This window comes from Anser cygnoides, chromosome 14, assembly GCF_040182565.1.
Source record: "Anser cygnoides isolate HZ-2024a breed goose chromosome 14, Taihu_goose_T2T_genome, whole genome shotgun sequence".
In the NCBI taxonomy this organism is placed as follows: Eukaryota; Metazoa; Chordata; class Aves; order Anseriformes; family Anatidae; genus Anser; species Anser cygnoides.
In genome coordinates, this window is record NC_089886.1 from 13,434,974 (window position 1) to 13,447,022 (window position 12,049).

Below are 12,049 nucleotides of genomic sequence, written 5' to 3' on the forward strand. Positions count from 1 at the left end.
CTCTACACAGACTTCAGGCAACTCCTTGATGGCACTACATGACTAATAGTCCAATATTGCTAATGAGTAAGATGATGAAAATCCAGTATTGCATCAAGGTTTTTAATATATTAAGAATTAAAACATTTATGCCACATCTATAAATATTGTACCCAAAAAGCTATTTTAAAACACTGTTCAAAATCCAAAGACTCAAATATCTGGATAAGAAAGCAGTCCAGGACTCCAGTGCTTTCTACCTACCTCTGAAGCCATCACACCAACAGCACCCGTGCTCGGTTGTGCTTACATTTCCCAACAGCTTTTAGGGAATTCCCCTGCCCTACCAAATGCTGTTTGCAAAGGAAGAAGGAAGAGAGGAAATACACAGCTGCTTATAGCAGGGTAAAAGGACATTAACACAGTGTTCCAGACCCTAACCTCACTCACCTCCAACTTCTACACCCTTGGCCCAAGAGGTTAAGGGCCAAGCCCCTCACTCTCAGCAATCACACTGATAGCGTAACTCTCCCTGTGGAAAAGGTACAGCAGAAATGCCTCTCCTCCAGGGAGCAGTACCTAACCGGGGTAATTTTCAAATAGAAGAACGTGTCCCCACACCCCAGTCACTGTCCAGGTACGTGAGGGTTTAAATTCATCTTCAATCACTTCACCCTTCCATTAGTTTCACTGTTAGATTGATTACTTTGCTTCTTGTATGTGTATTTGTAATGAAATCTAGATAGAAAGATTATGCTAAAGTCTCTTATTATTCTTTCTTCCAGATTTCTTCTTCCTACCGGACTTTCAATCTCCACCACCATTCCTCAAGCCCTATCATACATAATTTGGTGTAGCATGGAACACTGGCTGCAAAAAAAAAAACTTACAAAAACAAAAGTCACCCTATTAAAAGGTCACTTCATTTTATTTATGTATGCTGGATTAAACTTCTACATGCAGTTTTGTTGGAAAATGAACTTTTTTTTTTTGCTGAGGCTTTTCTACTTTACTGATTATGAATGTGTATAAGGAAAGCATGTTTTATGAGTAAAACTTAATTTATTTATGAATTAGTTGACTAATCTAATGAACTTGCAAGGGAAGTGCATCGGTTCTTGAAGAGTGTCAGATTTTAGAGGGCATATTAGAGTTATGCTGGTCATTTACTGAAGACATTCGTTTTAAATTGCTGCCAAGGTTATCCACAGACAAATTAGAGAAAACGTGCTTGTTCTTTGGAAGAGCTATTTTGCTGTGCATCTTAAAATGGGAAATTACCCTCAAGTCGAACCAACTCTGCCTCTCCTCTCCAGACCATAGCACAAGGACATTTCTCTTGCAATACACACTTATTTTCAAAATAAAAGCAAGATGATGACAAACTTCAGTTTGCAGATTTTCTCTCCCCCTGTAAATTAGCTCACTGAAGAGGAAAAACAGGAGCTCAGACACCATGGTAATGACTGATAATGAGTCTAGCCTAGTAAATGCCAAGTTTTGAGACTAATATACCCCAAAATTCAGAAGAGCATTTCACGTCAGTGTTTGATTTGGGTGTCAAGGGCTGTGCACTTTTCACCCAACACGTGTCTGTCTCTCAGTATTGATACATACCTCTAACAGCAAGCACAAAGAAAGGATATTTAAAGAATGAGCAAATGAATGAGCCAGTCCCCTCCCACCTCCAAAGATGCTAGTTTTATACAGCTTATATAGCTTTGGAAATCAGTTAAGTAACAGACAACAAATTATAATCCCGTGAGCCCAGATTTATGTCTAGATCTGCTAGTCCTGTACTTCATTTTTAATAAGTGTGCACGGTGTACAAACCTTAACCTTTCTACCTTTAGCAGAAAGTTAACTGGCTACGCCGAGGTAAGTCGCATCTCACGACCACAGGATAGGCAAACCTTAGTTTTTCAAAACCTTTGTGTCTCAAGTCATTCTCCAGGTGCCCAAAGCTAGCTGTCATTTTAAACCCCAAGCTATGCTTTACCCACTTCAGATTTTTTAAAAGCCTTTCACATGAAGAAAAAAAAAAAAGAAAAACAAAAATCCAACCCCGCAGCTGTTAGGCTCCCTGAAGAACATACAGGCTTGAAGTATGAACAAATCAGGGTAAATTGTAAAAAAAAAAAAAAAAAAAATGTTGCAAGTGTGCAAGGCTTTGGGCTTTTGGAGCGTGGTATTTTTAGACTGAGGTCTGAAGAATTATTCCAGAATACTGGGCTAGACAGTTAGGGCAACAGAAGGGGAAAATGTCAGCATGAGAGGCTACGGATAGCTTACGGAGTTAAAAGTGCCCAAATGTGATTCTTTCCAAGCAAATAAATTTGCAGTCTGCATCTGTTCATGGGTTTTCACTGGAGATGAGAAAATCACCTCTCTGTATGCAAAATACAACCCAATGCATTAAAAAAGGCATCAGATAAATTAAAGTAATTGGGAAAAAAATGATGCTTATGAAATGTCATTGAGAGCTTTCACCTCCCTGCTCTTATCAAAGTTTCTCCAAGAGGAATTTAAGGATAAAATTCAAGTCAGGAAAAACATCTGACACAGGGGTACTAGACTCATTCCTGTACAAGATTATTCTCTATTTTCAAGAAGCTACAAACTCTCCTTTTCCAAAATATTCTTCAGCAAGCAAACAGCTATTGCGAGCTTTTACCTGCACTCTGTCCTCAGCTGTCCTTTCACTACCTAATTTCTTAAAGTCTGAGAAAACTTTTAAATTAAAATTACACACTAGAGGGACAAATCAAAATCTAATTTTTATTTTTTCTAGAGCATTCAATAGTGTAGCAAAATGTTTCTTTTTTGACATTTATGGCTTTCTCACTTTTCTGAAAATAGCCAGAAGTGCCATTACAGCGGCTACAGCAAGCGGTACGGAGGCAGTTTGTACATAAGCACACTTCAAAGACTGGGATGAGTGAAAAGTCAGCGCGGTGCTAAGTGACAACACTGAAAAACAAGCACCGCGTTTCAGGACAGTCTAGTTTCTAGGATGAAAAATTAAATTTAAGGACACATCTTTCCTCAAGAGCAAAGTTATGGGTTTGAGAGCCAAGGCTGCTTTACCCACCAACAGAAAACCCACCAGAACTAAGTACATACTTTACAATCAGTAAATTAGGAAGACTTTCAGAGTTCACAAGTAAATTTACCTCTCTTTCTTGCACTGGTTCCCAAAGTGGTATCTCTTCCATTATTCTCATCTCCTACGTTTAAACCGGCTTCTCTATCCCTGAATCAGACTCGGGAAGAGTGCTAGCTAGTTAATGGGCTGTTGGTGCAATTCTGAAAGCTATCTTTGAAATATATTATTCATCTGATCTCACTATTTCACCATTTCTCAGTTTTCAAAAAACAGGGTAAGGGGGCTATTATTTAACCACAAGATAAAAATTAAATGGAAGCTCGTTTGGATATGGCTTTGGCATGGTTCATCTAACAGATACAGACCCAGAGGGCAAATCAGACTGCTGGGGTCATTACTTACGTTGGCTGAATTTGTCTGCCTGGCCTTTAAGAACTACAAAAGCTAGGCAGTGGTTTGCTGCCAAGACGGGAAGATTTTTAAAATAAAAATACCCCAATCACATGCCTGGATATCTTCATAGCTAGTTGGAGGGCCCATGAACACCTCTACGGTGCAGGAGCAAGAGCTCCCCATGCCAACCCAGGGCACAGCCAGCTCTGTTTAGGCAATACCTGCAACAGTTTAGTGACAAAAATAAAATAAAACTAAGTCCCCTCTAGTGCCTGGTTCACCAGGAACGCAGCACTGGCTCCTCCAGGTCCCAGGACAGAGCACTGGGTACCACATCCGAGCTGCGAAACTTTTTATTAATTCAGCTGGGAATCCTCCAAGTTCCCTCTTACAGCCCGGGTCTCTGATGCACATTTCCTCCCTTTTCCTAGTATTAAAGGAAAGGGCACATTCTGTTCTACGTCTAAAACACGGGAGCCTGTCAATCGCGGCGTGATACACAACACCACTCGGTGCTTCACTGCAGCTGTTTTGTCACATTTGATGCGCTGAGTCAGCCAGCAGCCTTTCTGAGGGTATACGAGAAACTCCCCAGCACACTTATCTTGCCCTGAAAACAGGTGGAAGCAATCACTTCTAATCTCACCACGTGGACCATCTCCTGCTCTGCTCTTACACAATCTTTATTGTTTCTCTGGATATCTGCAGTTGGGTTTTTTGCCCGAGAGCAGACAGGTACGGGAAGTCTCCAACACCCCTCTCCGTTCTGGCAGAGACATGCAGAGATGCTGCAAGTGCATCCCTTCCCACCCCAACGTGCCTTCCTTCACAGTGAATTCGACATCACAGATGACTCTGCAGCCGCTCTCTATCCCCCTGAGAGAGGGGCTTGCCAGGAGTACTATTCCCCTTCTAAGCTAAGCAGCAATATTAATCCATCTACATTCATGGAAGAGGCTCATAAGTCACCCAAGTCATGCTACTCTATAGCTACAGTTACATTTTAGACAGCAAAAGCAATAAGCAAGCCTTCAAAAAATTGTTTCAGAAGCACATCATTTCAGCAGAACCTTTTGCTATCAGTCAGAAATATTGTTTAACACATATTTCCACAGGAGCAGCCCTTCTTGAAAGGCAGGCTGTTTGCCTGAATAGAGGTTCTGTAAAATCCATTTGCAGTTTGGCATTTTGCACACAAGGTAAGGTCAGTAAAAACCGTTCTTGCACGCCAATGCCTACAGCTACCCATTGCTTTTCAGAAGCCACATGTAACGTGAGCGGGCAGGGAGCGAGGGGAAGGATGCAGCAGGGCACCTGTTCCTCTACCTCTGCTGATAAATGTCTTGTGTGGGTGCTGTGCGTCCCTTGAAGAGGTGCAACTACAGCAGAAGAGGCACAAATTAGCTTTGTAATGTAAGAGGGGAGGCTTTAGACAGAGCCCCCTGCAAAGCGTTCCCACCACCTGACACGGGACGGCCGCATCCCGCTGCCCCAGCGCTGCAGTGCCCTCCCCCTGCTGCTTTGTCAAACAACCAAAAACCATGAGTTACTATTTAGGATTAAATAACTTTGAAACTACGTGAGGTTGGCATTTACATTGAAACATGTCAGGCCAACCGAGAAGAACTGATAACTTCAAAAAATTAAAGATTTTCCTGACTTCACCAGCAGCCCTGAAGAGCTGGATTAGCTCCGTGTACCCAAGACTATGGGACAGTTCCCATGCACTGTGCTCAGAGCCCCTAAGGCTTCAAAAAGGAGCTAAAATACACCGAACAAGAGTCAGAGACTATGCTTACTGATAGTAGGTAAGTCTTATTCTTGAGTAATTTACATCTGTCAAGTCGCATGAAGCAACTCCCGATGAGCCTAAGAGCTGCACGGGCTCAATTACAGTTCAGAAGCAGTGACACTACGACAACAAAAATATGCTAAGCACTTTCTGACAGTTTCTGGGTATCTGCTGGGGTTAAACACAATGAGCAAGCAGATGCCTCCAAGTGCAGTGAAATGCACAGGAATTTTTTGAAGCTTATTCCTGATGGCATGTTTCTTCAGCAATAACTAGAGATGTTTGCTTGCTCCTTGGCATTTAGCATGAACATGCACAAAACTGTCATGAAAAAAAATGGCAAGAGGACAAGGTTACCAAAATTTTATAAATACCAGGCATGAACTTAGCTTTCTTTTTTAAATGCACTTATCTGATGTAAATTATTACCCATCATGGTAGACTAATGGACTTTAATGCATTTTAGTTAAAACTCAGTCTCATGCAAGTTAAATGCTCCCACCGATTAGCTTTAATGTGTGCAGTAACGTGTTCAACAGCCTTTGTTTCTTTTATCAGGAAAAGGTGGGAGGGATTTGGTTTTGTTGTTGGAATATTTTTTTTATGTCCATTGTCTGCTCTTGACACACATGCAAGGAGGTCTTCATCACGGAGTCTTCATTTAAAAGGCCTGTTCATAGGCACTGATATTTTACAGAAAAAAAGAAAAAAACTCCAGGCTTCAAGCAACAGGTGAAATGAAAGCCATGCTACCATCTCCCTTACACCGTATCTTTTTAAAGTAAAAGTAACAGCATAACATACTTACATTATATAATCTCTAAAATTACACAGGCTATGTAGTAGTAGCTGCAACAAGCTTACTTTTTTTAATATTAAATTGTATTTAAATCCATGAAAATAAAACTAGAAAGCAAACTTATTAGAAAGTTTGCTATTTGTTTCAACAGAATTGAAAATAATAGTTTGCTCAGTTTTGCCTTAATTTAAGGAGTGCTAATTTAATTTTAATTTGTACCATCTTACCTCAATCAATTTATTGGCATGTTCACGGAAAACCTGGGCATATTCTTTTACTTCTTTTTCGTTCCCATTCTTGGCAGCTTCAATCAATACTAGAAGTGGAACATTTGTTTCCAGAAAAGAATCTGATACATGGTCCATAACAGCTTTGCGAAGCTGAAATAAAAATGAAAGGATGAATAATTTTTCACTAGTGTTCCACTGCTATTTTCCTTTCACTGTATTAATACATAAAGCTTAAGTACTTATGGTGTTGATCCTTCTTCCTTTGTGTGACCAAGATTTTCTCTGGTCTAAGTCCTGTCTATACACTTTTTGCTTCAATTTAAATTAAATCTCCTTTAAAAAAATGGATTAGTTATGCAAGTGCAAGTCACCAGCTTGGCCACAAATATTGATTTAGCAACTCATATTGGTTTTGCCTGAGTAAATTTGCCACTTTCCCTCAGCTGATTAAGTAACATGCTGATTTAGCTTTTAATTTTTTTCTACTAGAATAAAAATATTTTTGAATAAGCTTGATCCACATTCACATTTACTTGAAAAAGGGAATATACTGCTATAAAAAAAACAGAGAAAACAACTGACATTACATTACAGTTCTCAGAGAAAATACGCTCTCTGAGATAAGACCATCAGAATTATAAAATGTAACTGATTATGTTTAAAAGCCATAAAATATGATTTTTTGTTGTTGTTGTTGTTTGTTTTTTATTTTTTTTTTTATCCCTTTTGCCACGAGGATGGTAAAGAATCCAACACCTTTATCACACAGTTAACAGGGTTACATCTCCACCCCACGCTGCCATATGAACCAGGTACTGGAAGTTTCTAGCTTTTAATTCACTTTTTAATTCACAAGAAGCAGGCAAGCCCTTTACAGTTGGAAGCAAATCAACAGATGAAATACTTCCAAGGGAGAAAACATGCAGAAACGCATTCATTTGTTCCAACGAGTATTAACTTCACACATTAATTACCTGTCTACGCAAGTCTCTGGTCTTTTTGGTCATTTTATCAATCGCAGAGTTCAGTGCATCGCTTCTTTCCTTGCGTCCAGCCTGAAAAACAAGAGGCAGATGTAAAAAGATATTCAGGGTCCAAAAGTAAAACCAGCATTATTCATTTCAAGACCGTCAGCTTCTTTACTGATTTAAGAGATTACACAGGCCAGAAGCAGAGCCCCCGCCTCCCTGACACAGCACCATTCCTCCTGGCAGGTTTGAGCAGCTCAGGAGCATCTGACAACATACGGCTGCATCTTTAGCACTCATCAGCTCCCTTTCTGGAAAAAAGGATGATTTCCTACATCGAGACTGCTTTTTGCTCCTCAGCAGCCAGAGCCCATATTTAAGCTGCAAGTTTGAGATTTCTCCAACAGCTCTGTCAACAACCACACGGTTTGCCCTGGATCTCAAGCCCCAAACAGCTCTCCCTGCTTCAGCCCTCAGTCTTTCCTGCCTCTGCTGCTGAGATTGCCCAGGGTGATGGGTTGCACCCAAATACCCCCACTGCAGATGTAGCAGCCCCGGGGGCTGTGCAGCCCATGCAATGGTGCTCGCTTGCACAGCTTCAGGCCTGACTATCACAGAAGGTTGTTCTTGAGCAGCCAATTGTAAGCCAAAAATCGATTATATTAAGGTAAAATCCTTATAAGACATTTGTCAGGGATGAAATCCAACATCAAATAAGTATCCAGGCTCACCCGCCGGGAGTTGGATCTCACCGAGGCTCGATGCAGCAAGTTTCACATTAGCACCGTTGTTAAAAGACAGAAGGGGGACAAAGTGCAGCGGCAGCTTCTCTGCCCCTAAGCAGATGGTGGGCTAAAAATGTCCTAATTTGTACCAAAATGGGAAAGCCAGACACAACAGTGGTGGTCTTACAGTGTCACAAGGAGGGTTGTCTTCTTTTCCTATATAATACACATACATACAGCTGGTATGAGAGTTTTATGCAGCATGCATTATGTGACCACAAACTGATTTCTGAACTTCTATGCCATGATCAGGATAATTGTCCTGGTGGGAAATAAACAGATAAATAGATTTGCAGCACTAAAGTGAGGGCATGCCAATGATCAGTTCTGCAGATGCCGGGCTGGTTTGAAACCCTTGCACAGGTAGCCTTGAATCAAAAACACGAAGTCTGCTCTACAGCAGAAATAAAAATTAAACAAAAACCGAGAGGGGAAAATTGGGATGTTGTCAAGTCATTACAGTTTAATGAATTTTTGAAGTTTTGTCACTTCCCTGATCAAGCAATTTGATTCTCATCACAAAAGGTAACTGAAAGCTGGCTGAAATTAAAACCAGGAGCTTGTTCCAGCCATGCCACAGGCTCCAGCAGACCTGATGCTGGTCCGTTCTTCACACTCAAAAATGAAAGCAGAAATCTTGAAATAAAGTGAAAATTAATGCTGCTTTTTATTGAACAGCTTGCTGTTCCCATGCCTGGTAGACACAAAACGAGAAGCCTGGCTAGGCTGGAAGGGATTTGTTCAGCCCGCACCGAAGGCGGCTGTCCGACGGCGCTGGGCTCTGTCCGTCTGCGCCCGACGCGCCCCGGGGCAGGCAGCGGGCTCCTTGCAGCCACCAAGCCACCTGAAACAACTGAAATCTGCCAAGTGTCAGCAATCAAACTGAAATCCTGCTAGGAGACACAAACCTGCAATTGCTCCCGCTTTCAGATGCTCTAACACCCCTGCAGCACGACCATGTTAATGAACCCCGAGCATCCCCCCTGTACGTGCGGGCATTTTTTCCAGGAGTACCTTTGGAGACGAGATATATACTCATCCATTACACAGAAAGCCAAACATTCGGCTGCTCCACGAAGTGCCGTTTTACTTCTCCCTGGGTGCCCCTGCATTACCGTCTGAACGGGAGGCAGGAGCACGCTTTTGAAGTGAATCCACCGATCGCTTCCACTTTGCCGTCCCCGGCTTCACAGCACGGAGCAGCCTCGGCGCGCAAGGTCTGGGTCCCTTTTGGATGAAAGGAAACCAGGAGATGGTTTCCACTAATGGATGTTCAGTTCATGAGACCTGACCACAGCCGGCCCTACATAAAATGCCCTGAAAAGCGTGCAACGCATACATTAGAGCCCAGGCAGCTCCAATTTCATGCCGTTGATCTGTTCCTGTTAAGCCACGCCATGTACTAACACAGAAATAGCTGTATAATCCAAACCCAGCACATTTGAGCAAGGCAGCTTTGCTTTATTTCCATCTTGTTGGCATTCAGAAATTTCAGTACAGAAGCTTGTCAGAAAGTATTAAGAGCACTTGGGACAGCCGCGACACAAACCACCCTGCTAATTGAGCCGCGGTAATTTAGCACCTCCTGTGTCAGCTGCTAACCCCACACCTCCCTTAGGGCTGGGGCAGGGGCACGGGACGAACACCAAACACACCTCTGCAGCTGCAGAGAGGGGACCTGTGTCATTCCCACCCGAAACCGCCAAACCAATTCTAAGCGAGGCTCTGGCCCGAAGACAAGGATGTCAACTTGTGCCAGTCTAAAGTTGCTTGGCTTTTTTTCTTTTAATATACATATTATTTGCATAAAATTAAATATTGCACACTAGCTGTGGGGCCACGTGCACCCGTAAAGTCCGAGTGGAGCCGGGACACTGGTTGCTCTGACCCTCCCCAGCATCTGGCAGTAACACACCCTCAGCCACGCCGATCACCTTGTCCAAGCCCCATGAATTTCACCCACGGGTTCCACCCTACAGCTCAACAATTCCCGCTTAAGCTGGGCTCTACAGCAATAAATCACATTTTAAAGGCTCCGAGTGAGCGCTCAGCACCTCTGGGTAATTTGTTCCAGTAACCAATTACTCTCGCTATTAAAAACTTGGCCATTGTTGCTAGCCCGAACTTCCTTGGAGAGCCCCCTGATGACACGGAGAGTAACATCTCCCAGCAAGCAGCTTCTATGCACGGGATTAGGACTGACAACAGCAAACCCCGAATATTCGGGCTCCTGATGGGATTGTTAGGGACTGTTAAGACCCTAGTACAGAGCACTGCTATCTCTGACGGAACCACAAGCTCCGCAGGCAGCGGTACCAGCAGCAGCTGGTAGATTCAGTAGATTTCATGGGGTCACATTGACCACGCCAGTCATTTTGCATTACGATACCACCACGCTGTCCAGTACAACGGATAACAAGCTTAGCCACACAGCAAATTTACTTTATTTTAAATCATATCTTCATAAAAAAAGGCTAGAACTGGCGTTAAAAATTGCACGTTTCCCTCACCCCCTGTAATTTTTTGCTCTTCCACCACCATCGCTAGGCCGCTTGGAAAGCAGCACAAGCACTCCCTGTCACATCCTTGCTGTTCCAGCTCACGCAGCTATCCCCTCTATTTTTTTTTTTTAATTGCTTAAAGCAAAGAAAGGGGATTTGTATACAAGGAGGCAAAGTGGAATCACTAACTCTGTCAACAAAGCATTCCCTTTGTAGGCCTGCCATCTGACTCAGAAACAAAACCCGAAACAAGTTTTTCCTGCAGCTACTAACGTTAAAATCCAACCTCAACTGATTCGCAAACGTAAAAACGTGGAGCATGGTGGTGGTAGCAAATGAACGCTATCTTAAAGCGACCAGGATCAGCAGTGCATGTACTGCAACGCAGTTATGCAGCTATGTTTTTATAGCTAAATATCAAAAACTTCCGTTATTAATCTCAGAGTTTCACCTAAGACCGGGGAGCTATTGAGGACCGGTGCCCCCTGCCCCACAGCCATCCCTCACGCTGCTCTACCCAAATAAAAAAAAGGTCATTCACAGACGGATTTCTGCTTCAGGTAATCTCCAAATTGTCTTCTAACCTGTTTGCGGAGCAGGCAGCACCATGGTTAATGGCTGTGATTGACTAAGTGACAAATGTGCGCTTGGCATACCTTCCTCTGGGCTGGCGGGGGAAGCTGTACATCAGCGTGCGGCCGCTGAAGCAGGGCTTCGTGGCGAGGCATTAAGATGTAGTGCTCAGATTCAAGTTTGTCACATGCTTAATTTTCACCTTGACACCTCGCCTAATTGCATGGCTACAAAGGATGACCGCCCATACTCCCTCATTACCCCGATAGCAGGGCTGCAAACAAACTCCAGATGCAACACTGCTGATTCAAGACCAGGAAGGGTACGCAACGAAGCACGATGCGTGAATTTCAGCAGCGTTTACCTATCTGATACTTGACAGTCAAGGAGACAGGAACATGTCCCGGTTCCTTATGGATATGAATGCAGAGTCTGCTGCAGCTCCGCCACAGCTCCCCGAAACACGGGGGCTGCACAGCTTCTCCTCCACGCCAAACGTGCAAGGAGGTCGCCCAGCCCACGTCTCCATCAAGTAAAATTAACTCATTTGTTGTACTTAATACGCTCGGAAGGCTTCCACAAGAAGTCAGCCTAACGAAATGACACTGCTGGCCTTGGGGTGCAGCTCTGCTTTTTGAGTGCGTGCATCTAGCAGGGAAACCAGTTCCACTGCTGCGCAACGAGCAGGGCAAGGGAGAAGCCCCCGAGAGAGGCATTTGGTCCGAGCACGCTTATGCTCGAGAACAAGCTGGTTTTCCCCCATTTTCCCTCTTGGCTGTTACACGTGAGGATTTTGGTTGTCACCTCGAAGCGCCTGTTCTGGCGGGAGGCTCCAGATGGCACTCGTACGTGGCTTTCCCCAGCACGCAAGCAAGTTTGTAGTCTCAGAAGAAATGCAACGGTGTGAACTCTGCAGGCAGCTG

General features: G+C 43.4%; 1 protein-coding gene across 1 annotated transcript in view; it reads right to left on the minus strand.

Annotated features, from left to right (window-relative positions):
- The window catches only part of CTNNA1 (catenin alpha 1), a 114,679-nt gene that overhangs the window by 40,359 nt on the left and 62,271 nt on the right, over positions 1 to 12,049 (minus strand). The window contains exons 8-9 of the mRNA XM_067005529.1: positions 7,274 to 7,354; positions 6,297 to 6,449 (exon numbers count right to left, since the gene is read on the minus strand). Coding sequence (XP_066861630.1) covers positions 6,297 to 6,449; positions 7,274 to 7,354 — 234 coding nt within the window. The remainder of the gene's footprint in view (positions 1 to 6,296; positions 6,450 to 7,273; positions 7,355 to 12,049) is intronic.